This window comes from Macaca fascicularis, chromosome 18 (assembly GCF_037993035.2).
Source record: "Macaca fascicularis isolate 582-1 chromosome 18, T2T-MFA8v1.1".
Lineage (NCBI taxonomy): Eukaryota > Metazoa > Chordata > Mammalia > Primates > Cercopithecidae > Macaca > Macaca fascicularis.
The window spans coordinates 54354500-54381861 of record NC_088392.1 but is presented as its reverse complement, the minus strand read 5'-3'; the positions used below and the strand labels follow the sequence as shown (position 1 = coordinate 54381861).

General features: G+C 44.0%; 2 protein-coding genes across 5 annotated transcripts in view; one reads left to right on the top strand and one right to left on the bottom strand.

The window, feature by feature from the left end:
* The window catches only part of INO80C (INO80 complex subunit C), a 28897-nt gene extending 10155 nt beyond the window's left edge, over positions 1 to 18742 (bottom strand). Inside the window, exons 1-4 of one of the 4 annotated variants that reach the window (XM_074022593.1) lie at positions 18535 to 18742; positions 10117 to 10170; positions 8172 to 8610; positions 951 to 1061 (exon numbers count right to left, since the gene is read on the bottom strand). In XM_074022593.1, coding sequence (XP_073878694.1) covers positions 951 to 1061; positions 8172 to 8204 — 144 coding nt within the window. In that variant the 5' untranslated portion in view covers positions 8205 to 8610; positions 10117 to 10170; positions 18535 to 18742. The remainder of the gene's footprint in view (positions 1 to 950; positions 1062 to 8171; positions 8611 to 10116; positions 10171 to 18534) is intronic. The other 3 variants (XM_005586873.5, XM_045377654.3, XM_005586874.5) reach the window with 3 other exon arrangements.
* Positions 1 to 27362, top strand: part of GALNT1 (polypeptide N-acetylgalactosaminyltransferase 1) — a 322829-nt gene that overhangs the window by 99651 nt on the left and 195816 nt on the right. The window lies entirely within an intron of this gene.

The window sequence follows — 27362 nt, the reverse complement described above, 5'->3', positions numbered from 1 at the left end:
TACCGCTCATCTGTCAACAATCATTTAGACCCCTGAGACTTTTTTTAAAAGGTATTTCACTGTACACGTTAACATGTTAATCTTATTTTAAAAAGGAGGTTTTCAGATTGTCAAAACCCTTGAGTTAGTTTGTGTTGGGAGTAGAAATAAAAGGCTACTTCTTTATATGCACGTAAAAAAAAGCCTTTATTGGGTCTAACTTTGTAGAATTCATTCATGAATTTCTTCATACTTTAAGATAAATTTACTACAAAGTCAGATTTAAATCCATGACTGCGTCTCTAAACTCCCTTCTTGGGGCAAGTCTCTGCCAAGCAAACTGGGGATCCTGGAAAAGGTGAGAAAGCTCCAGCTGCAGTATGACAAACCTTCTGTATGTCTGGTTTTTTTTTTAAATCCTATAAAAATGACAAAATAAAATGGAAAAGAATACCAAAATCTGTTGCAAACACTGGTAACATTCTATTTCCAAAACTAATTCATTAAAAAAATGTAACACTATAATCGTTGAACTGCTGCCATTTATTACCAGTCTCAAGAATGAAAGGAAGAGTACCCTGTGTTCCACTCAACAGCACAACAGCTTTGATCTACCTTACGAAACTAATGAGGAAATCCTTCTCATTTAGCTTAATATTTCAAGCTTTGTCTAAGATTGTAAGACCAATGAAAAGGTTAGGGGAGCAATCATCACGGAAATGACCCACCCTCCAAACAGTATCCTTTAATGAATCCACAAAGGACACCCAAATCCTTGGGATATGGCCCATTGAGAGATCCACAGGAAGAACCCTTCTTCTTTTGTCTCCATCTCACCCACGGGGGAGAAGGAGGCGACTGGGACTGAGGGAGAAGAGAATGCCAGTGCCACCTTGCCTGCAGGCCCAGCAAGATCTGAGGCTGAGGTGTGGCATTTCGCTGTTTGTTCAGCTGATACCTTCGATGCTTACCACAAAGTTGGGATCCTTAAATGGCAAAGGTTTGGCAGCTTTTTCCACAGGTCCTGTGCTAAACTCAGAGGGCACCACTTTATTCTCATTCATGGCTTCCATGCTGATACCCTTCAAACACAATAAAAATAGTTCGAAGAAGTCAGTTTCTTCCAGCTGAGTTCCCCACCTCTGCTCTCAACAGGGCATACGATGATGCCACAGGGCATGCAAGGGAAGACAGTGTGCCCAGAGCTCCAGCAGGTAGCCTGCCCCAGGGGAGGGCACACCACACGGGGAGTAGCACCTGCTGTGCAGAAGCCACAGGAGAAACAGGCCAGGACCCCCACCTACTATGATTCCCAGGTACCCTAAATGCTAAGCACAGGGATGGCCGTCCTACCCAAGTAAGGTCATTTAATTCTGGCAACCACTCCACAGTGGGTGCTATTATCCCCAACATACAGAAACGAAAACTGAGGCCCAGGGGAACAGGTTCAAGGTCACATAGTGATTGACTTTTGGATTCAAACCTAGGTTGGGCCAGTTCTAAAGCCCTCACAATCTCCATGACACCACACAGTTCTGACTTGCACTGATCTTATGAACTCTGTCTTAAAATATGAAGACAAAAAAGGTCCAGCCCCTTTAAGGGTCTAGTTGGCCAGAGAACCCAGACTGGAGCTGGTATGCTTAAGGGGCACAACAGGACATGGGCATTGCAAGGAAGGAAAATGGAAAAAAAGCTGGAGGGCCACAGGTCAGCTGGCAGCAGCCAGAGTGCCCTGACAAAGAGGCTAATATGGCTTAAAGCAAAAAACCTTTAAGCTAACAATACAAAGAAAAAACAAGCCAAAGTAAGAAGCCACTTCTGATCTGTAATACAATTTCCAATCTTCCCAGTCTTCAATTAACTTTTAAAAAATAGAGATGTGATTTACATACAATGGAATGCACAGATCTTAAATGTAGTTGTCATGAGTTTTGCCAAAAGTTTACCCTAGCACAATTCCTATCCTCGCCAATACCTTCCAGTCCCAGCGGCAACTGCTGTTCTAATTTCTACCACATTCCTTTTGCCTGTTCTAGAACTTCATATAAATAGAATCTAACAGCATGTACTCTAGTGTCTGGATTCTTTTGCTCAGCATAAAGTTTCTGAGATGTGGCCGGGCATGGTGGCTCACACCTGTAATCCCAGCACTTTGGGAGGCCAAGGTGGTGGGATCACTCGAGGTCAGGAATTTGAGACCAGCTGGCCAACATGGTGAAACTCCATCTCTACTAAAAATACAAAAATTAGCCAGGCGTGGTGGCATGTGCCTGTAGTCCCAGCTACTCGGGAGGCTGAGGCAGGAGAATCACTTGAATCTAGGAGGCGGAGGTTGCAGTGAGCCAAGATCATGCCACTGCACTCCAGCCTGGGTGACAGTGAGACTCTAAGACTCTGCTGTCTCAAAAACAAAGAAAAGTTTCTGAGATGTATCCATATTGTTGCATGGATCAGTTTGTTTCATTGTATTTGCACACTACTCAACACAATAGTACTCCACTGTAAGGATGCACCCCAATTTGTTTATTCATTTTCCTGTTGGTGGACATCTGGTTCACTGTCAGTCTTCAGCTATTATAAATAAAGCCTCTGTGATGTTTTCATTTCTCTTGGGCAAATACCTAGGAGTGGAATGGTTGGGTTATAGGGTAAGTGTATGTTTAACTTAACAAGTCACTGCCAAATCATTTTCCAAAGTGGTTGCATGCATCCTTCAAAAAAAGAGTTAAGGCCGGACGCAGTGGCTCAAGCCTGTAATCCCAGCACTTAGGGCCGAGGCGGGCGGATCACAAGGTCAGGAGCTCGAGACCATCCTGGCTAACACGGTGAAACCCCATCTCTACTAAAAATACAAAAAATTAGCTGGGCATGGTGGCGGGCACTTGTAGTCCCAGCTACTCGGGAGGCTGAGGCAGGAGAATGGCGTGAACCCAGGAGGCCGAGCTTGCAGTGAGCCGAGATCACGCCACTGCACTCCAGCCTGGGTGACAGAGCGAGACTCCATCTCAAAAAAAAAAAAAAAAAGAGTTAAGGCTAAAAGTCATCATGTTGTCACATGGAACATGGAAGACACTAAGACACTACATGATTAACCAAAACACAACTTATCTACTCTCAGCTGGAATTTTAGCAACTTATTCTGGTTTCCTTATGCTGATAAGGTGCTCAACTTACTTAGTAACAGAGTATGGTGGAATATGAATATATACATTCATTCATGTTGGGGGAAGAGGAGTGGAGAAGACAAGAACCATTCTCACACTGCAGCAATAGTTCTTTGAGTGCTCTCTCCTCAAACACCTTCCCTGACGCCTCTCCAGGTCTCTCCACATGAGTCGGGGCTCCAGCCAAGGACTCCAAGCCCTGCGCTCCCTCTCCTCTGTGGCTGCCACCTTCTGTGTGGATTCCCCTTCACCTCATCGTCTCCACTTCCCAGGTCTTTCTTAGCTTTTCTTCCCTCCAAGCTCAGTGCAAATGTCAACTTTAAGAACTGAGAGGCTGCCCATTCCTCATCCTTTTCCTACCATCTGTACCCACAGTGATCTCTCTCTTCCTTCCTCCCACCCTCCCTCCGCACCCACCTCTCCCTTCCTCCCACAGTCCTTTGCGTTTATCTGGTAACTTCCTGAGCTACAAAATTCAGAGGTAGGACTGTGCAGTACTCATCTTGCCTACTCCAGCCCATTCTCTACAGCTCAGCCAGTGACACACTTTTCAATGCAAGCAAGATGATGCTCACTACTTAAAACTGGCCAGTGGTTTCTACTTTCCTTGAGATTAGGAACAAATCAGGCCTCCTCTCCAGCCTTGCCTCTTGCTCCCCATCCTTCCTATATTCTGTCTTTTCTGGTGCGATATCCATTTAGCCATTTTCTATATAGCAAAAATAGTCTCCAATTTTTCCATTTTCATTTATGCTATACTAAGATTATTTTCATTGGGATTCGTCCATGTCGGTTTTAATTTTACAACAAAGGTGAAATTTAGTATTTTTTTTTCATAACTTTTATTGCTTGTACAATTATTTTTTCCTTTATGGTAATCATATTTCTACCAGGTACCTGTACTCTGGGAGACCCAGTCTGATAAGGAAGATTTGATTCTCCCATCACATTTAATCAGTAACAAACGTTACCTTGTGCAGTTTTAGCCAGCTGTCAATGTTATTTTGCACTGACTATTTGTAAGAGTAACATCTAGTATATATTGTATATATGATTGATAGTTTAGACAAAACAGCAGCTTTATGATACAGGCAGGGAATAACAGATCAGAAGAAAGGGGAACAAGGAGAGACAGGGAGATTCAGAGAGGGAGGATACACAGAGGGCTCAAAACATGCTGCTTTACTTCATAGTTCAGCCTCTGTCCCTGCTTCTAACCCAGTGCCTAGCACAGAGTAGGTACCAAATAATGAGTGATTCATTGATGAACTGATCAATGTTAAGGAACAAGACAGAGTGGCATGACTGAATGCCAGCATCAGCACTGGAGATGTATATGCTGAGAAGCTCCTTACAAGGAAGCATCTCTGGTTGGGATGCAGTGGCCAAACACACAGGAAGGATAACTGGGAAAGAAACAACTGAGTGTGGTTACCTGCAGGGGCAGAGGGGAACACAGTGGAATGGAGAGGGAGATGGGAAGGAAATAGAAGAGAGAAAATCTTCTCTGAGTATAGCTTTTTATAGAGTTTTGACTTGTTGAACCATGTTAAGGTTTCATATACTTGAAAAAATAAATAATAAAATCAACAAGGACAGGGCAGGGGATAAAAAATAGAATTTTAAAAACCTTATAAACACAAATTCATTTGTGTTTCAAATAACACAACCACACTGAAGGGGAGGCAAGGGAGAAATAACCTGAGTAACTATGAATATGGTATTTTGACTATGTAATCCAAGGTTAAAGGCCAAAAAGAACCATACATAGTTGGTAAGTTTGTTTCTCACAGGGGCACATGTTAATAATTATGAAACTACTTTATATGTATTCTAAGATACACAGCAAATGTAGAAAAGCAAATAAGAAAAGGGGGAAGGCCAGAATGAGCACTGTGGAACTGGATTGAAGCTAGAGGTCATCAGTATGAACTCACAGTTTTCAATACACAGGCAGATAATTATAGAAATAGATACAGAGGTGTCGGGATTGCAGGTATACACACACATAAATTTCCTAGCTCTGTCCACTGAGAAGACTGGAAACAATGAAATGTAGGCAAAGCAACATTCAGATCATCCTTTCTAAATACAATCGGCCCTCCATATAGGGGGGTTCTGCATCCATGGATTCAACCAACTGCAGACTGAAGACATTTGGTGGGGGAAAAATGCATCTTAACTAAACATGTAAAAACTTCTTTCCTTGTCATTATTCCCTAAACTGTACAGCATAACAACTGTTTACATGGCATTTACATTGCATTAGGTATTATAAGTAATGTAGACATGGTTGAAGTATACAGGAGGATGTGCACAAATTATATGCAAACACTATGCTACTTTATATCAGGGACTTGAGGTTCCATGGATTTTGGTATCCACAGGAGGTTCTGGAACCAATTCACCACATACCTATACTGAGTGGCAAGTGTATTATTCTCTAAGAACCAGTGATCCATGAATAAATGGCTGACTCTAGGGCTGGAGCAGGAAAGTATAAGACTAGAACATCTTGTGGTGTCAGAAAGAAAGCACTTGTGTCAGTTTATTTGGGGCGCCATAACAGAATACCATAGATTGGGTGGCTTAAAGGATAGAAATTTATTTTCTCCAGTTCTGGAGACTAGAAGTCCAAGAACAAGATGTTGACAAGTTTGGTTTCTCCTGAGGCTGTGTGCATCCCTGGAGTTTCTCCCTCTTCTTATAAGGGCACCAGTCATCCAGGATTAGGGCCCACCCAGACAACCTCATTTAATCTTAATTACCTCCCTGAAGTCCCTATCTCCAGAATGTAACTGAGGTGTACTAGGGGTCAGGACAAAATAATAAATACTGGGGGCATGGGGGTACCAAAACTCAGTCCATAACAGCATCCAAAAAATTATACGGGCATACTAAAGGACACAGGAGCCAGTTTGAAGAGGCTTCTACTGGACCAATCTCAAAAACTTAAGCAACAACCCAGTATATACATAAATCCAGAATATATGAAGAACTCTACAACTCAACAACAAAAAGACAATTCAATTTTTAAAAGGGCAAAGAATTTATTCAAAGAAGATATACAAACAGCCAGTAAGCACGTGAAAAGATGCTCAACATCACTAGTCATTAGGGAAATGCAAGTCAAAATCACAATGAAATTCCCATGCACACTCACTAGGATGGTTACAATTAAAGACAATAACACATACTGGCAAAGACGTGAAGAAACTGGAACTCTCATACATTGCTGGTAAGAACATAAAATGGTGCAAAAACACCCTTTAAAAAAAAAAATTGGGTAGTTCCTCAAAATGTTAACCACAGAATTATCATATGACCCAATAATTTAACTTCTAGGTATACACTCAAAGAGAATGAAAAATGTATGTCCATGCAAAAACTTGTACACAAATATTCATAGTAGCATTATTCATAATTGCCAAAAGGTATAAACAACTTAAATGTCCATCAGCTGATGAAGAGATAAAATGTGGTAGGGCCAAGCACAGGAACTCATGCCTGTAATCCCAACACTTTGGGAGGCTGAGGCAGGAGGACTGCTTGAGGCCAAGAGTTCAAAAGTGGCCTAGGCAATGTGGCAAGACTTTGTCTCTACAAAAAATAAAAATAAAAAATTAACCAGTTGTGGTGGCATGTGCCTGTAGTCCCAGCTACTCTAGAGGCTGAGGCAAGTTTAGGAGTTCAAGATTACAGTGTGCTATGATTGTGCCACTGACTTCCAGCATGGGCAGCAGAGTGAGCTCCTGTCTCTAAAAGAAATAAAAAATAAAACACAACATGTAGTATGTCCGTAAAATGTAATATTATTCAATCACAAAAATGGCATACTGATTCATGCTCTATCATGGATAAACCTTGAAAAAAATTACACTAACAAAAAGAAGCCAGACACAAAAGGCCACATATTGTATAATTCCATTTATATGAGATATGTAGTCACATTCAGAGACAGAAAGTAGATCAGTGGTTGCCAGGGGCTGGCAGAACAGAGGAATGGGAAGTGACTGCTTATGGGTAATGAGTTTCTCTTTGGGGTAATAGGAATATCCTAAAATTAGATAAGATATTGTGAGGATTGCACAACTCAGTGAATATACCATAAGCCACTAAATTACATACTTTAAAAGGGTGAATTTTATAGTATGTGAATTATATCTCAGTAAAGCTACTACAGATAAATTTATAAAAGAAGGAATGAATAAAGCTAGTAGTGGATTATAACCCATAGAATAAAATAAAAATCCATGACATAAATACTGATTTTAAAAAATGAATAAATGGCCTGTTGTAGTTCTGGCTACTTGGGAGGCTGAGCTGGGAGGATCACTTGAACCCAGGAGGCTGCACTGCGCTATGACTGTGTCTGGCAATAGCCACTGCACTCCAGCCCAGGCAACATAGCTATACCCCATTTCTAAAAAGAAAAAAAAAAAAGAAGTAAAATAGAAAAAAAAATGAATGAATGGAAGAGAAGAGAAAGCTGTTGCTCACAATAGGATTCTAATTAATAAATCTAAAAGGAATAAAGATTCAAATTGGGAAATCACTACTTGTCAACCACCACAATAATAACTATTTCAAGCAAAAGTTATCAATGGATATAAAAAGTCACTGGCAAAGTATGAAATAAAATAGGATATTTATAGTCTCAAAGTATCTTCCCACAATATACTTCAATACAAACATGAAGAGAATAACTTCACATTGGTGAAACCTGGCAGATACCACCTTACTAAGTGCTCAAATCTAATATCATTAGTAATTTGACATCAAGTGCCACAACAGGATGCATTGAGAAGAAGACAGCATCACTTATCCATTTTTGTCAAAAATATATAACTCAAATCTAACCATGAGGAAATATCAGACAGGCCCAAACTGAGAAACATTCTAGAAAATAAGTGGCCAGTACTCTTCAAGTATCAAGGTCATTGTGTTAGTCCGTTTTCATGCTGCTGATACAGACATACCCAAGATTGGGTAAATTATAAAGAAAAAGAGGTTTAATGGACTCACATTTCCACGTGGCTGGGGAGGCCTCACAATCATGGCGGAAGGCAAAAGGCACGTCTTACATGGCAGCAGGCAAGAGAGAGAATGAAAGCCAAGTGAAAGGGGTTTCCCCTTATAAAACCATCAGATGTCCTGAGAATTATTCATTACCATGAGAACAGCATGGGGGAAACTGCCCCCATGATTCAATTATATCCCACCAGGCTCCTCCCACAACATGTGAGAATTTTGGGAGCTACAATTCAAGATGAGATTTGGGTGGCAGCACAGCCAAACTGTATCATTCCACCCTGGCCCCTCCCAAATCTCATGTCCTCACATGTCAAAACCAATCATGCCTTCCCAGCAGTCCCTCAAAGTCTTAACTCGTTTCAGCATTAACTCAAAAGTCCACAGTCCAAAGTCTCATCTGAGACAAGGCAAGTCCCTTCCACCAATGAGCCTGTAAAATCAAAAGCAAGTTAGTTACTTCCTAGATACAATCAGGGTACAGGCATTGGATAAATACATTCATTCCAAATAGGAGAAATGGGCCAAAACAAAGGGGCTACAGGACCCATGCAAGTCCGAAATCTAGCAGGGCAGTCAAATCTTAAAGCTCCAAAATGATCTCCTTTGACTCCATGTCTCACATCCAAGTCACACTGATGCAAGAAATGGGTTCCCATGGTCTTGGGCAGCTCTGCCCCTGTGGCTTTGCAGTGTATAGCCTCCCTCCCTGCTGCTTTCACAGGCTGGCATTGAGTATCTGTGTCTTTTCCAGGCACACGGTGCAGGCTGTTGGTGGATCTACCATTCTGGGCTCTGAAGGATGGTGGCTGTCTTCTCACAGCTCCACTAGGCAGTGCCCCAGTGCGGACTCTGTGTGGGGGATTCAACCCCACATTTCCCTTCCGCAATGTACTAGCAGAGGTTCTCTGTGAGGGCCCTGCCCCTGCAGCAAACTTTGGCCTGGACATCCAGGCATTTCCATACATCCTCTGAAGTGTAGGTGGAGGTTCCCAAACCTCAATTCTTGACTTCTGTGCACCCACAGGCTCAACACTATGTGGAAACTGGCCAGGCTTGCAGCTTGCACTCTCTGAAGTCACGGCCCAAGCTCTACCTTGGTCCCTTTTAGCCATGGCTGGAGTGGCTGGAACACAGGGCACCAAGTCCCTAGGCTGCACACAGCAGAGGAGGCCCTGGGTCAGGCACCTGAAACGTATTTTCCTACTAGGCCTCCGGGCCTGTGATGAGAGGGGCTGCCACAAAGGTCTCTGACATGCCCTAGAAATATTTTCCCATTGTCCTGGTGATTAACACTTGGCTCCTCATTACTTAGGCAAATTTCTGCAGCCAGCTTGAATTTCTCCTCAGAAAATGGATTTTTATTCTCTATCACATCTTCAGGCTGCAAATTTTCTCAACTTTTATGCTCTGTTTCCCTTTTAAAACGAAATGCTTTTTAACAGCACCCAAGTCACCTCTTGAATGCTTTGCTGCTTAGAAATTTCTTTCGCCAGATGCCCTAAATCATCTCCCTCAAATTCAAAGTTTCACAAACCTCTAGAGTAGGGGCAAAATGCTGTCAGCCTCTGTGCTAAAACATAGCAACAGCCACCTTTACTCCAGTTCCCAACAAATTCCTCATCTCTATCTGAGACCACCTCAGCCTGGATTTCATTGTCCATATCATTATCAGCATTTTGGTCAAAGTCATTCATCAAGTCTCTAGGAGGTTCCAAACTTTCTCACATTTTCCTGTCTTCTTCTGAGCCCTCCAAACTGTTCCACCCTCTGCCTGTTACCCAGTTCCAAAGTTGCTTCTACATTTTGGGGTATCTTTACAAAGCAGCAACCCACTCTACCAGTACCAATTTATTGTGTTAGTCCATTTTCATGCTGCTGATAAAGACATACCCAAGACTGGGTAAATTATAAAGAAAAAGAGATTTAATGGACTCACAGTTCCACGTGGCTGGGGAGGCCTCACAATCATGGTGGAAGGCGAAAGGCACGGCTTACATGGCAGCAGGCAAGAGAGAGAATGAGAACCAAGTGAAAGGGGTTTCCCATTACAAAACCATCAGATGTGAGAATTATTCACTACCATGAGAACAGTATGGGAGAAACTGCCCCCAAGATTCAATTATATCCTACCGGGTTCCTCCCACAACACATGGAAATTATGGGAGCTACAATTCAAGATGAGATTTGGGCGGGGGCACAGCCAAACCATATCAGTCGTAAAAGATAAAAAGACTAAGGAAGTGTTCCGATTAAAGGAGACTAAAAAGATATACAGCTAAATACAACGTGTGATCCTGGATTGGATTCTGAACCAGATAAGGGACAAGAATAAAATCTGTATATTAAATATCAGTGTTGCATCAGTTAACTCCCGGAATTTGATAAAATTCGGAACGATCTCTCCTCACTACTTTCCCACACTCCTCTCCAGGGCCTCTGCACCTGGGCACCTGGGCCCTCCTCTGTTCACACCCCTCTTCTGTCTGGACTGCCCCTCACTTCATCCTTCCCCCATATGCAGTCTTTCCTAACTGTCCTTACGTAAGAGAATGACTTTGGTTTTAAGAAATTCACACTAAAATATTTAGAGGATTAAAAAAAAAAAATACAGTGACCAAGTGAAGCCTCCCCAAGGGGCACACCCAGCTGCGAATGAGCCAGAGGTGGTGACTCCTGGTTCCTGAGAATGAAGGTGGAGCTGTCATGCAGGGTAGGAAGGGTGACCAGTGATCTGCTCTTTCAGGAGGTGGTGGTGCAAAGGCAAAGGAGAAAGCCCAGGCCCACTGGAAGGTACATGGGGTGAGCTGTTCCTAGGAGACCCGCCAGCATTAGCAGAAGGAAAGCAACCACTCTCCCAATCATCTAACCATTCACAGAGTGGGCCACAGGACTACTCAATGCCCTGGACTGTCAGGAGACCGGGCCTACAAGTGGCCTAAATAAAATGAGCAAGAGAGATAACCCTGAGAGCTACCCAGTAAGCACCACGTCCAAAGTAAAAAAAAAAAAAAAATAGAAACTACCACTAGGGACAGCTTCAGGTCCAGTTCAGGGTAAACAGGCTATGAAAGCGATTTCCTGGGGCCATATATGCTTTAAGTTTTAACTTTATAGTTTTAGTTTCTCAAAGAATATAACTACTGATACAATACTGTGGCCATCAGGGAGGAAAAAAACAATCTGAACTGTTAAAGAGCAAAAAGGACACACTAAAGGGCAGGGGAAAATGCAGTCCCCCAAGCTTCCAACCGTGATTACAGAACCATCCACAGACCTGCCAGCTCCCACGGTCCTATCCTCAGGCAGTGGAGTTAGCTGTTTCTTCCACTCCAGAGATGCTCAGAAATGGCATTTCTTTTTTTATTATTTTGTTGTTGTTGTTGAGATAGGGTCTCGCTCTGTCACCTAGGCTGCAGTGCAGTGGCATGATCACAGATCACTGCAGCCTCAACCTCCTTGGGCTCAAGCCATCTTCTCACCTCAGCCACCACTCAGGAGTAGCTGGGACTACAGGTGCGCACTACTATGCCCAGCCAACTTTTGTATTTTTGTAGAGACAGGGTTTCACCATGTTGCCCACACTGATCTCGAACTCCTGGACTCAAGTGGTCTGCCCACCTGGGCCTCCCAAAGTGCTGGGATTCCAGGTGTGAGCCACTGCGCCTGGCCAAATACTACATTTCTCCCTTTCTGTTTATTCCACTTCCCCAATCCCAGTGAGGAAGCTCAAAGGTACTGTGTGCCCAGTGAAAGGAAGGCAATACAGGGGTTTCTTCTGACATAGGCATTTAGTTCCAAGGCCCCAGGGAGACGGGGGAGAAAAATGCCAGACAGGCGCCCTTGTTAGATTCAGGCAGACAAGCACATCTGCTGAGAGTAAGGAGAGGGTGGTATGAATAGAGGACCAGAGGTCTAAGTCAGCCATTCCAGGCAGCAAGCTAGAGAAGAGTCAAGAAGGGGATGAAAATGACACACGGAAGCACTGGTTTTTGAAAGGGACCCCTCCTGACGGCTTGCTCACTCCATCCTCTGCCAGACCCCGACTGGGACGTCAGGCTAAAGACAGGGCACTCTGACATGAACTGAGCCACATCATACCCATGCTGCCTACTGCTTCTGAGACTGTGGCAGGCTCCCTTCCTTCTCTAACCAGAGATACCCCTGCCCCAGGCCAGAGCTGGTTTTATGCTTCACTTTCCTCTCCCCAACTCCCACCATACTATACCCTTACTCTTCACTTCTGCTCAGCTTAGCCAAGCTGAGACTCCTGTGTCTACTAACAACAGGATGAGAGGGAGAGAGACCTTTAGTCAAAGGGAAGATCAAGTCTGTGAGGCTTGGATGCAATAAGATAAAATTAAAATGATGCATCATTTCCATGCTACTAAAGCACTATTATCACTAAGGACTTTACAAGATGAACTGTCCCGCCCCAAGATATGAACACCCTAAGAGGAGAGGAAGGAACGCCTAGCACTAAGGGGTGCCCCCTCTTTGCAGCACTAACAGAGCTGATGTAAGTCTCAGGGAAGAGAAACCCAGCCTGCTACTCAGGAAACACACGCCTATGGCTAACAGACTGGAGTTCACAAGGCCCGGGTCTCACCCTGCTCTGCTCTGCCCAACTGAAGAACCCAAATCAATGGCTTCCTCTCTCCAGGCAGTAGTGTGCTTGACTCTGACTCAGACTAAAGGATAATTTGGGCATTCTGTCTGTGGTTATAAAGAAAGGAGAAAAGTATCCTTTGTCTTATTACTGAAAAGTCAAATGTCAAGTTATATCTATGTCATAGAATTATAGATGCAAAGAGCTGACCCTGGTCTAAAACTGCAAGGTTACTATAGAGTTACTTAAAACAGCAAAAATTCAAAATGCAACCTAAATATCCAATAATAAAGTCAATTAAATATGAGCAGTTAATTCCTTGGAATATAATGCAGGCAACAGTCGTAAAAGACTACTTGACCTTTAAAAGTCTAATTGAGAAGACTATCAACATACAGAAATGTTCACAAAATAATGCTAAGTGAAAAACGGGGCACGTAATGCTATATACCAAATACAATGATGAAAAACTATATCTACATGTAGAAAACACAAATTATAATAGTTGTTGGGGAAGGAGACTGGGTGACTTTTTAGGTCAACTTTAAAAATGGAAAAAAAAAAAGGTAATTTTAAAAATAGAAAAGAATAACTTTTAAGACTTAAAATTATCAGGATTTGTTGGATTTTTGCTTTTGTGTTTTACAGAAGTTGAATAGTAGGATGAGTGTTTTTTCAATGAATAAACCAAATCAGTCCAGCATTCTCTGGCTGCCCCTCCAATGTTAGAAGATTCTCTCATCATCTGCACTATCCTTCTAAGGATGCAACTACTGCCTCTGCATTTTAGATGTTTTATTAGCTGCTTCACAAATGAAAAGGCTATTAAGTAACTCTCAGTCTATAGGTTAATTAGATTTCTCAGTACATTTTATCAACTTTAATACACGTTTGAAAAGCCTAAATTGCCCTATATTGATCCAGTAAAACTGTTCCCAAAAGCATTTATCTGCACCATGAATTTGGTTATACCAGAGATCTAATTAATAATCTTCTAATATACAAAGTAACAAAGTGATATCAAGAGAGGCAGTTAAGAAAAAAGAATGTAGACTCTGGACAGCATGCGTGGGTTCGAATCCCGACACTATCACTGTATGACCTTGGGCAATTTTCACAGCCTCTCTATGCCCTTGGCATTTTTATCTGTAAAATTAAGTGATCAATTCACAGAGGGTCGTTTGGAGGATTAAATGGCATCACACTTAGAACAGTGCCTGGCACGTAGTAAATGCTTGATAAATATTAATTACTATTATTTATCCTTATTCCTTTCACTTTAACACAGTTATCTATTCCCCAACCCACCAACATTAATCCCTTCAAAGTAACAACCAGAGTGAAAAGAAGACTGCACTTTCATAACATTATTAATCAACAACTGTTATGCTGAAAATATAAATCCACAGAATTGTGATTCTAAGATGATTTGTACCACCCCTTAGCAAGCATGAACATTAGTAGTAATTTCTGCTGAACTAAAGACAGCCATCTTGATGAAATGATAAAACAAAGTTGTTTTTGTACTACTAAATTATTTAATAGTATTTCCTAACACTGATGTAAAGAAGGCTTCTATAAATGCTTTCCTCAGAATACTTTTAATGAAAAATATTCCCTTCAACTCCTCAGGACTTCTAAGCATCTAAATTTCTACACTTCTTTAAATTTCAGCTAAGCACTCAATTTTACTTTAGAAACAGCAAGCATATTTCAGGAAAGTTAAACCCACCTTAAGAATTCATGATAATTCAAGTTATCTTTAACAATCTCAAAAAGCACTCTAATGTCCTACATGTAAATGTGCTTTGTAAATTTTTAAATTCCATTAAAGTTTTACATACTTTGCTTTTACTTAAGAATCAAAATAGCTAAAATTATTGACATAGGGAAATGTAGGTGATGAAAGACCTATAAAATCTCTTTTAACTCAAGAAATACAATCATTTATAGAAAAACACTCACTTCCCCACTAATGAAACCTTGGGCAACTGGGTTAATCTTACAATGTGCACAGCTCTGAGCCTGGAATGCCTTCCCAGCAAACCTCTCCAAGCCAACTTCAAGTCCCTCTGCCTCCCTACCTCTCCTTTGAGTACCATCACCAGCACTGATGAATCATCCTCCTGTGTCTCACCACAATAGGGCACCAACACCTATAATCACCTATAATTAGCTTTGGCTCAAGGTTAGACATTACTATATCTTCCTAATGGTTTCATTTGTGTGACAGGTAGAATTCCAGTACACCCCTGCCACCTTGCAAGTAACCTGCCCCTGGTGTGCACACAACTTCTACCAGTTATTCAAGCAAACACTAATCTGGGTTCAGCTACAAAGGGGTTTTGCAGATGCAATTAAGGTCTCAGATCAGCTGACTTTTTAAAAAGGCGATTATCCAAGAAGGCCTGCCTAATCACATAAATCTTTTAAATCTGAGTCTAGGGGTCAGCAATAAGAGAAGTCGGAAATATCTGAAGCATGAGAAGAACTGGACACAAGGGAGACTCTCCATAGCTGGCTCTGAAAATGGAAAAGGCCATGTGGCAGGGAACATGGGCAGCACCCGAGAGCCAGCAAGAAGACAGGGGCCCCACAATCCTGCTGCCCCAAAAGAACAGAATTCCGCCAACAACCTGAATTCACCTGCATGCAAATTTCTCCCCAGAGCCTTCAGACACTCGGCCGGCACCTTGATTTCAGCTTTGTGATACCTGGAGCAGAGAGTCAACCCAGTCGCATTGTGTCAGGACTTCTGATCTACAGAACCATGAGCTACTAAATGGGTGTTATTTAAGCCACTAAATGTGTGGTAATTTGTAATGGCAGCAGTAGAAAACTAAATACAATGTATGTACGTCATTCTCTCCTGGGATGTTTTTGGTAGTGTGGGGACAAGCAAAAATCCTTTGAAATGTCTTAAGCATACTGCTGTGGATGGAACAGAAACACAGTACAATAAATTACTGCTACATGAACTGAACTGAAACAGAACAGAAACGTTGAGCAAGTGACACAGATGAGGGTGACCTCAAGAAGATTCCCGGCAGCCCTCAGGGGTACTGTGCTTATGCCTGCTTATTTCCTACACACTGTGGAAAGGGAACTAGAATGAAAGGATCACAGGAAGGCAAAAATCTAAGACAACTGGGCACGGTGGCTCACGCCTGTAATCCCAACACTTTGGGAGGCCAAGGTGGGCAGACTGCTTGAGCCCAGGAGTTTGAGACCAGCTTGTGTTACTGGTGGTGAAATTCCACCTCTACCAAAAATACAAAAAAATTAACCGGGCATGGTGGCATACACCTGTCGTCCCAGCTACTTGGGAGGCTGAGTTGGGAGGATCCATTAAGCCGGGGAAGTCGAGACTGCAGTGAGCCATGATTGTGCCACTGTCCTCCAGCCTGGGTGACAGAAGAAGACCCTGTCTTCTTTAGTTAACTATCAGTTGGGAAAAGGAGAGTCAGGACAAAAGAAGGCACTATTTCAGGAAATGCTCTGCCCTTTCCAACTTCTCCAGAGGCTGCTGCTTGGATACAAAAAAAGGCCTACAGGGAATAGAGAGTTAAGATTTCCACCATATTGGATTACTGGGAATTTTCAGTCTCCTGAAGGCATTTGATCACGCTCAGAAGCTTGTGGTAGTGGAAGTTAATCAATGCTCCCTTTGGGGTTGAAACAATTATTCCTCCCCATATGTCCTAGTGACATTCCTTGGTCCTGGCACAACTGGTTATCAAAACACACCAGTCGCAGACTGGGAGCAATTACAATGCATACATCTGGCAAAGGAGTCTAGTCAAGAAAGTGAATGTAATGAACATCTTCTACACGTCAATATAATTTTTTTTTTTTTAAAAAAAAAGCCAATTAGAAAAAATAATTAGGCACTCCACAAAAGATTTAGAATGCCAAATAAGCTTATGAAAAGTGATTGTTATCATTAGCCATCAGAAAAAATTAAAACAAGGAGATACTACTACACACTCAACAAAATGGCTAAAAGTTAAAGACTGACAATGAAAGACTGACAATGCTCTGTATTGTTGAGGATTTCGAGCAACTGGCACTCTCATACTTTGCTGGTAAGAATGCAAAAACAGTGCAACTACTTTCAGAAATACTGTTTAACAGTTTCTGAGTTAAATGTGTGCCTACCTTCTGACTCAGCAATTCCACTACTTCTCAAGAGAAATGAAAGCATCTATCTACACAAAGACTTGTACAAGAATGTTCAGAGCAGCTTCTGTGCAAAGCCAAAAACTGTAAACATTCAAATATTCATCAGGTGTATGTTTATACAATGCAACAGATGTACTGAATGAATGAATGACTCTCAAAAACATTGTCTCAAAAAGGAACCTAGAGAGACGCAAAAGAGTATGTTCCCTACTGTCCTGTATTATTCCATTTACATTATGCTCCAACCCAAAGTCAGTCTATTGTGAAGGGCGGCCGAATAGTGGGTACCTCTGTTTGGGAGGGAAGACAGTACTCACAGGAAAAGGTCACCCGCTCTTAGAAATGCTATCTTGATCCAGGCAGTGGCCACAGGTGTATACAAATGTAAAAGGGCACTGGATCTGTACTTTTTTTTTTTTTTTTTTTGCGATAGGATCTCACTCTGTTGCCCAGGCTGGACTGCAATGGCACGATCATAGCTTGCTGTAACCTTGAAATCTTGGGCTTAAGTGATCCCCTTGTAGTTGGGACTGAAGGCGTGCACTATCACGCCCAGCTAATTTGTAAATTTGGATGGGGGTTGGGGAGCGGGTCTCGAACTCCTGGCCTCAAGCAATCCTCTCGCCTTGGCCTCTCAAAGTGCTGGTATACAGGCCTGAGCCAGGATTCCTGAAGATCTGTGGTTGAGCCAGTATTCTTGAAGATTTGTGCATTCTACTGTGTGTAAATCTTACTACAGCAAAGTATTTAATATTAAAAGGTTAAAGAAGAAAAGCACTACCAATCACCTATAGAAGAAGGAACAAGAAGATTTCTAGAACAGCCACTGACTGGCTAGGTGAACGGTGTCACACCATATGCTGAGGAGCACAAAGTAACACACTCTATCTCTGCTTTTTCGCTCTGAATAAAATGAGGAGCCAGAGAAAACACTAATCAAGCCACTCCCTGCTGAAAATTCATTGCTGGAATTACGGAGCCTAGATTGCTCAGAGGCCCTGGAGTCTAAGCCTGGCGCTGAGCTCAGTGCTTTACACTCATTACTTCATAATCTTAACAAGCCCATGAGTTAAGACCAAACCCGCTTTAGGATTGGGAAACCCAGGGTCCAAAAAGCACTTTTCTCAGGATGAGAGAAACCATACTTATCAATACATATTGTATTCATCCATGCAGGACATTAGGGCGCTATGCACCTCAAAGATACTGGGTAGATGTCTGCAGAATGGACGAGGGGAAGACGCACATTTCTGAACGACTGACACTCAGAAGTCCTGAACCTCAAGCTAAAGGCGACCTCGAGGGGAAGAGGCAGTCCTTCTATTACTACTAAGTCAGTAATAACCTCCCTACTTCCTCTTCTCTCCTTACAACACAAGGCGTTGTAAGCCCATGTGTACTAACGAAGGGGAAGAGTAGTCCTTCACTCCACTGGCTAGCATCTTTCAATCACACCAGAGACCGCACGCGCAGCGCCCCACACTGCGCACGCGCCCTGGCTCGGCTCCGTCCCGCCCCATCCCGTTCCGCGACGCGCACGCGCAGGCTGGGAGCACGACTGCGTACCTGCGCAAAGCTGGAGGCAGACACTTTTTTCTTTTTGCTGGCGCCATAGCCCCCGCCGCTGCTGCCATTGTGGGACGGGCTGGCCGGCCTCTTCTTGCTGTTCCGGACTATTCCCGGAGTGGAAGTGGTGGCCACAATTGGAATTTGCGCCGCCATCGCACCCTGAGTCTTCCCTAGGTCCCCCCACCTCTTTCCCAGCGCGGGCCCTGGAACTTCCTTTCCGCTGTTACTTCCGTCTTGATGCTTGAAAACCCGGCCTGGACTCAAAGCTGTCGCTGGTTTCTCTCTGTGCAATCTAAAAGGCGGAGCTCGGAGCAGCCTGTGGCGTCGGAACGGGAGGATGTCAGCGGTTGTTGTCCTGCCACTCGAGCGCTCTGGGCGTGGGCCTTGGGTGGGGCACGTGCCAGGAAATCTCCATTGATAAGGAATAGAAAATCTCCCAATCTTTTTAAGTAACTACGTTTTTAAAAATTAATGAGTGTGTTGCCTTTTCTCAAATAGAAGAGTGATTACTTTCGATGTTTGTAAGCGTAAAGCTGGGGTCATTCTCAGTAGACCGCCAAGCTACTGGCTTCCCCCTCTATCCCTCCCTGCCTTCCCCGCGGAAAAGGTTTGTATATAAATAGTGCCCAGATGGACTTGAAGGGTAAAGTGGTTCTTAATCTCGCTCTCTCTTTTTTTTTTTCTTTTATTTGAGACGGAGTTTGCTCTTGTTGCCCAGGCTGGAGTGCAATGGCGAGATCTCAGCTCACCGCAACCTCCGCCTCCCGGGTTCAAGCGATTCTCCTGCCTCAGCCTCCCGAGTAGCTGGGATGACAGGCATGTGACACCACGTCCAGCTAATTTTGTATTTTTAGTAGAGACAGGGTTTCTCCATTTTGGTCAGGCTGATCTCGAACTCCCGACCTCAGGTGATCCGCCTGCCTCGGCCTCCCAGAGGGCTGGGATTACAGGCGTAAACCACCAGGGCCGGCCGGTTCTTAATCTCTTAGGATTCACAGACTCCTGAGCATGGAATCTCTGCTTCCTCCCCCCGCCCCCCACCCCCACTTCCCCACCGGCCCGTTAAATGTATACAGACACAGACAAAATTTTACAGATTTCAGGGAGGTCACAGATCTACTAAAACCTATTTAGGAACCTCGGTCCCCCTACCCGCCTTGTTCTTTGCCTCATTCTACCCTATATTTTTACAGAACCCTTGCGACATTATATAACTAAATGGTTTATAATCCGATGATTAATATAGTTTTCGGCTCCTGCTAGAATGTAATCTCTATGAGGGAAGGGTAAGTTATGTCTTGTTCACTTATCAGTTCCCCCAGTCACAGTACCTTGCAAGTCATTGGTGCATTATAAGTATTTTTAATGATGTAATTAACGAATGAACTAACTCCCTGCAGTGATTGGTGGAAGCTACTATGTTTGAATATAGGAAGCTGATCTATATTAGTCTTGATATTTGAAGTAAACAGGCTGCCCAGTGACTTAGAGGTGAGAGAGAAGGAGCAGTTAGGGGAACTAGCAATACTGTTACTGACATATTTTCTCCTTTGGAGAAAGGAATAAGCCTACCAGTGTTGAAATGTTCTTTCCTCCATCCTTATCCTTATCTAAAGCTAGTCTTTTACTCATTCCTTAACTCAAGGGCTCACCTCCAACAAGCCAGTCACCTAAGCAAACTAATGTCCCCACCTCCTCCCATTGCTCACCACCTCAGCGCGCTTCTTTCCTTCACTGCTCCTGCGCTGGTGAATCTGTGTCCCATGTCTGCATCTCAGCAACAGCCTCCAGGTGGAAGTTTCGGCCGCCGTCTTCCCCTAATCCATTCCTGACCCCAGACCATCCTTCACACTGGCTGCCAGATGGGCTTTCTAAATTACAAATATAATCATACTACTTACTTTCTTAGATTCTTCAGGGCCCTTTTACCTTAAGGGTAAATTGTTTTTTTTTTTTTTTTTTTTTTTAAACCTTCAGGGTAAGAACGTTTTAGCTTGTCATACAAGGTCCTTAATAAGTGGGCTCTGGGCGGGGCGCGGTGGCTCACGCCTGTAATCCCAACACTTTGAGAGGCCGAGGTGGGCAGATCACAAGGTCAGGAGATCAAGGCCATCCTGTCCAACATGGTGAAACCCCGTCTCTACTAAAAATACAAAAATTAGCTGGGTATGGTGGCACGCATCGGTAATCACAGCTACTCAGGAGGCTGAGGCAGGAGAATCCCTTGAACCCGGGAGATTTGCAGTGAGCAGAGACTGCACTTCAGCCTCGCGACAGAGCAAGACTCCGCCTCAAAACAACAACAACAAAAACTGGGCTGTGCCCCATTCTGTTGCCTGGTTCCCAACACTTAATTCCTTGTGTTCCAGCCAAGGACTAACTCTATTTCCTAGAGTGTACATATTTTCTTAGCTTGTCATATTTTTGTTTCTGTATTTCCTCTCCTAGGAATGCTTAGCTCTTTGCCTGATTACTATACATTTTGCCTCAGTTCGGATGCTACTTCCAATGAAAAGCTTTCTGCCATCTGACACCTTCCTTCCCCTTCCTTTTCCCTGTTCTCACGCTGTGCACATGAGCACAGGGGGACCTGCTGGGCTGCTTCCTGTCATCCCTTATTGAGTTCAAACACCAACTCCCTACTTTTAAAAAGTCAGACAAGTGGATGCACCGCCATCTGGTTTCCTGTTACTAAATTCAGTCCTGATCTTGTCTGATTCCTTTCTTTCTGAAATTCTTCCCTTGGTATCTGAAACATCACCATCTTTTTGTTTCCCTCTTTCCTAGCCAGTCTTCTGTTACCAAATGGTCTCTAATGCTACTACAGGTTTTTCAAAATATATAGTCACATGCTCCTGTAGATTCACGTTTTAAAAGTTTCCCAAGTGATTCTAGCGATCAGCCAGGTTTGAAACCAGGCTTTTCTGCAGAATCTTTCCATACTGAGAGTTTCTTGGTGCTTGGTCCAAGGCCGTCTGCCCTTCTCAGTCGATACTCTCCCCAGCCATTGCACCAATTCTTGGGGATTCAGTTACCATCTAAATGCAGACCACTTTCAGATTTGCATCCCTTATCTGGCTCTTTCTCCAAAGATGCATACCCAAGGCCAGGTACAGTGGCTCATGTCTGTAATCCCAACACTTTGGGAGGCCAAGGTGGGTGCATCACTTGAGGTCAGGAGTTCGAGACCAGTCTGGCCAACATGGGTGACACCCCGTCTCTACTAAAAAAAATACAAAAATTAGCTGAATGTGGTGGTGCCCACCTGTAGCCCCAGCTACTCGAGAGACTGAGGCACAAGAATCGCTTGAACCTGGGAGGTGGAGGTTGCAGTGAGCCAAGCTTGTACCACTGAGCTCCAGCCTGGGCGACAAAGGGAGACTCTGTCAAAAAAAAAAGCATACCCGGATGTAAAATTTCTTTCTCTTGTGTAAACTCAGATGCTAACACGCATCTTTCACTCTGCATGGCAAAAACAGAATTCATCATCCTCTCTGCTCCTCTAAAACAGGTTCCTCCTTAAGTGTTTCCTGTCTCAGCAAATGCCACGAATAGCCACCAGTTCTTCAGACCAAAACTTGGGAGTCATCCTTGACTCCTCCCCTTCCTCCACTCCACACCATAACCGTATTCCAGCCACCATCTGTCTCTGGACTTGCAAAGTAGCCTTAGGCGTTCTCTTTCTGCCTCCATCTTTGGTCCCTGCAACCCAGTTCCAACATGCGATTCCAGATGATTTCTTTGAAGATACAAATGTGCATTTTTCAGATCACACCCCGTCCTTGAAACCATCCAGTGGCTTCCCGTGGTCCCTAGAATGAAGCCCATTGTCCATAAGGTAGTTCCACAGGTCCTTAGAGACCTGCCATCTCTCCAGCTTGCCTCTGTCCCAGGTCCCTGCATTCCTGCTCAGTTTTCACCTTTGTTAGTTCCAACAACCAGCTGTGCCCCTCCTCCCTCAGGCCTTGACACACTGCTCCTCCTGCCTGGAAGCTGCTTTTCTCCCAACCTCACCCTCCTCCGGTCTCACTAAATTCCACACACCCTTCCTATCTTGGTTGACATGCTGTATTTTCAATGTTCCCTCTCCTCTGGTCTGGTTCCACGTTCCCATCAGTCTCTCTCAGTTATTTATTCCCTATTGATCACCTTTTTTTGGAAGATCTTTCTATGTAGCCCAGGCTTAACTAAAACTCCTGGATTCACCTCAGCCTCCAAGTGGCTGGGACTAGAGGCACTTGCCATGCCCTGGTTTATTAAGTGTCTTTTATGTGCTAATTTAAGAGGATGGAGACAAGAGCAAACAAAATAGAATAATCCCTGTTTCGTGGAGCCCTCAGTCTAATGGGGAGGAAAGATTTTCTATTTGTCTTCTCAGCTGGACTTAAGCTTCCTGTGGGCAGTTGCCAGAGTCATCAGGGATTGAGTGACAGAGCATCAACAGATGACAGCCACAAGGAGAGTGGGAGAAATGCTGGAGGACATCGGCTTGAGAGACCTGCCCCATGCCCACCGTGGTAGTGCCAGTTACTGCCCAGTGTTGGCACATACCAGGATCCCGTACACTTGCTGCATGTGTAACTCATGGGTTTCCTTGTCCATTGGTAAAGATAAATTAATACTGATGACCCAACATTCTGCTAGCTTATGTGTTGAGACAGGGCCTAAGGCTCCCCTAAGTTCCCTCCCCAGTTGTTCCTGAAAACTTGGAGTGTGTCTCACCTCTGCTGTACTGTGAGCCCTCCCTTGCTCTTCCTCTTCAGCTTCCTTCTCAGTACTTGCAGCTTCTATGTCCGTCACCAACACCATACTTCCTTTGGCAAAGGCTGCTGGGGCTTTCTCTGGGATATTGATGCCTTGACTGGGGTGTACCAGTTAAGCAGCTGCAGCCGCAGCCGCAGCCAGAGTCTTGATCCTAGTTAAGACATGATTAAGAATGAATAACATGCCTGCTAAGCTACTATATATGACTTGAGACACAGAGTGCCTAATTTACTGTCTCTCAAAAATCTCAGCAAACACGGTAGACATTTGGGATCATGATGCTACTGTATGGAAGACACACTGCTCATCTCTTGACACCTTGTGTGAAGTGTGCTAGTCATGCTCACTGTATGAAAAATGGCTGTTCCAGTTGATATGGGACTCCCTGATGAAGGGAAGAAACCTTGAAGCCATTGCAATCAAGATCCTCAAAATCCCCCAACTCCCAGATACTGAAAGAGGCAGCTCAGTGTGCACTGCCTACCCTGAACTCTGGGGATGTGCAGTTGAAAACAAACCCATTGCAGTGAGAAGCTGATGGAATCCTCAGAGACCAGTGGCAGTCCTCTCAAGAGTGTGAGAGCAGCGCTCATTCCTGGAACACCATCTCTGAGGAACCTTCCCAAAGTAGCCTGTATTTTCTCCATCGCAGACCAAAGTATATCGTTTTGTAAGTGTTTGTGGGTTATAGGCTCACTTGGGCAGACACAGTTTCTTCTTTGTTGCTGTTTTCAGAGTATTGCAGTCCCTCGGTGGCAATCCGCTAAGTGCCTCATTGTAAACAATCAGTATTAATAGAGAGAGCAGAAGAGAGCTCGGGCCAGTGGATGCTGGGAAGAGGCCTTTGCTCACTTCGTTGCCTGCTCTGTCTTGCCTGACAGCCGCATGGAAAGAGTGGTTGAAAATAGGCCTGACCATGACATTTCCAGGGTTCAGGGCAAGAATACAAATGGAGGCCTACCTACCATATGCCTTGATATTTAAGTGTACAAAGCAAGCTAATAACATGTAAAATAAAATATGTTCTACCCTTCTATCTTGGCAAATGTATCTTTATAACTCAGAAGGCCAGAGTTGAACTTAGAATGCTCAGATTTCTTGGAGTTCTGCTCAGAATATGGTAGGGTGAGAAGAGCTGTTCCAGCCCTGAGCCCTCCCTTTCCCCGCCTACTCCTCAGGGCATCTGGAGGAAATGTGTGTACACCTTTGGAAACCTCTTGACCACCCCTCAAGCCTTTGGGGATATACATCAAACCCAAGGACAAGGTCCACAGGGGCCTTCCCGGGGGCACAGGGCCGATTGAGTGTGAGGTTCCGGGGTCCCAAGCACCAGAGAATGTTCTAAAAGGAGGGAGCCATGGACTTTGGGTCGACACATTTCCCGGTGTCCCTATTCACTCTGCTCAGTGTGGAAAGGTAGAGCCAGAAGAGGGCCTTCTTGCCCACACTGTGAGTCACCTGCATCCTGTGCTCAGAGTGTTAAGTAGGAAGACATCAGATGAGGAGCAGAAGCCAGTTGCATGGAGCTCCAGCCTCCTTTACAACTGGAGTAGGAGAGGGGAAGGCAGGTCCAGGAGGAGATCCAGTTGAGATGGCAGAAAGTTGATGTGATTTCCATCTCTAAGCCTGGGTTTTCTCAGTAACAGGTAGCAACCCCTGCAAGGTGGAGGGAGAGTGGTAGAGGCTTGGGAAGGGTCGTAGGAAGATTTGGAAAAGCCACCCTTTAAAGGTACCATTAGAGAGAGAGCTGAGAAGGGACCTGTGAGAAACCTCGTGGCAGTGCCGAGTGGCACATCTGCTTGGACAGGTTGGGCACAGCTGAAGTCCAGAAGCACCCTTTATTGTGGTTACTGTGTGTATGTATGGCAACCCTCGAGTTGGGCACTGCAGGTCTTATACAGTAGGAAGACATACTTGGTGCATCCACACTCATCCAATCTGCTCTCTGAAGTTTGACCTCAACAGATAATACTGCTGTGCAAAGTCTGAAGGAGAGAAAATAGTGTTAAGGGCCATTTTGCTTACTGGAATTACTTCTTAAATCCATGCCTGTTAAGTAAACACCAATTTAACATTACAAATGTGGCCCAGAAAGGCTGACACAGGACTTTCCAAATAGTGGGGTGCTTGCCTTCCATTGTGAAAGGCAGGATTCTGCTCCCAGGATGGTACTTTTCTCTCTTTTGTTGCCCACCTTTGTGAATCCCCTTCTAGGCACTGGTCGTCCCCTCCTCTCTTACCAGAGGTCCCACCCCATTATTTAAAGTGAATTATTGTTTTAACACTTACTGTTTGTGCATGCCATAGAAAAAGAAAACAATTATAATTACTATAATTCTCCCATCTCTGATATCGTTTCTCCTGTTTTCTCTCTCAAAACCTCAAATTTGCTAATCCCCAGGCTGTGACAACACCTGCCTTCTTAAATTGTCAGTCTGCCTTGATTCTTTTCCCCAGCGTCACGGTTCCTAACCCCGCTGCTGTGTTGCTTGTTTTGTTTGTTTTTATTCACATGTGACACCTCGTTTCTGTCAGTTGTACATTAAGATAGTATCAGAGAAGATCAATCCACAAGCTTTGGGCACATTCACTGATGGAATAAAACAGAGACAACATGGAAGCTTAGAGATGTTCATTGTCTAAGTTCACCAAGAAATCCCCAAAGACTGAGAAATTGAGGGGTGCATATCCCACATGCACCCCGCTCTAGACATTGCTACTGCTGCTGCCCCAAAGTAGGTGAGCTATCCAGTCCAGCTCCCAGGTGTGACCCAGCCTTGGGAACAGGGGCAGGGCCAGAAGAGGGTGTGGCCACAGGAGGGAGACCCATTCTGGCCAAAGGACCCATGAGAGGCAGGGCTGTCAGCGGTCTTCTTCCTTGGCATGGCACTGGAGAGAACCCAAAAGATAGTGGGACAGTCCCCATCTCTCACTTTGTCGAAAGAAGATGGCCATTGTTTGGAAGAACAAGAGATGAAATGTGCTCACAGTTTTTTAGAAAATCATTCATTCTATAGAGAAAGACTCAAACTACTAGGATGCCCTATGACCTATCTGTTTATCTCTCCTTTCATCTCTCACATTAAGGCTCCTGAATGTTGACTGGGTTCTGACCCAGTCTAGCCACCCTACCCTCCATCCCAGTTCTCTCAGGGATCTGGGGGTCCCAGCCTGGCTCAGCACCTGCCTTGGCTCTTTCGATCTCAATCCCTGGACTTGTGTGTGAAGTGGCTTCTGGCCCCTTGCCTTACCCCATATTCACTTTTGCAATTCCCTGACGCTGTTGTGAAGCGCTTTCTGAAAAGTTCTAGTTCATTCTCCATCTACTTGCACTGAGGATCTGAACTTTTTGTAAGGATTGGGGATCGTCAGTGTGAACTGAACATCAGTTTTTGTGCGCTGTTGTAATGCAAGAGACCTCTCGAGCAGGTGGACAAGGCATTTCTGCCTGTACTAAATGGCCCTGCACTAGTATGCAGTTTGAGCTTTTGCCTTCTGATTTCATTTCCGCCATTAAAGGGCTGACTTCAGACATCTCCCACATCACACCCATACATGCGACAGATTTTCTGTTTTTAATATGTTGTGGACTGAAGTGATCAACCACCACAGGTGTTAGAATTATGTCAATATGTCTAAAATAATCACAGAAACCCACGAGTGAGGTATTGGTGGGGACAGGGTGGGTATCCCAAGACCAGAAGCATGTGCTTCAGTGTGTGGACTTTGGAGAATTTAGTTTAGCTGATCTGATTAATGGCCTTTCTGGTAATTTTTGTAACTTTTTTTTTACTTCAGTTTCCTTATCTCTAAAATGAGCTAACCAATTTTGTTTATCTGAGTTGTCAGATATTTTTTAAGTAAACATTTTATTAAAGCATAACACAAAAAAAGTGCACAAGTCGTAAGTGGACAGCCATGTGAATTTTTACAAAGTAAACACACTTGGTAATCCAGCTTAAGAAACAGAGCATTATCAGCATCTAAAAGCCCCTGCTTCGTGCCCATTGCCAATCCCAAAAGACTACCATACCCCAAGGCTACCACTTTCCTGGCTTCTA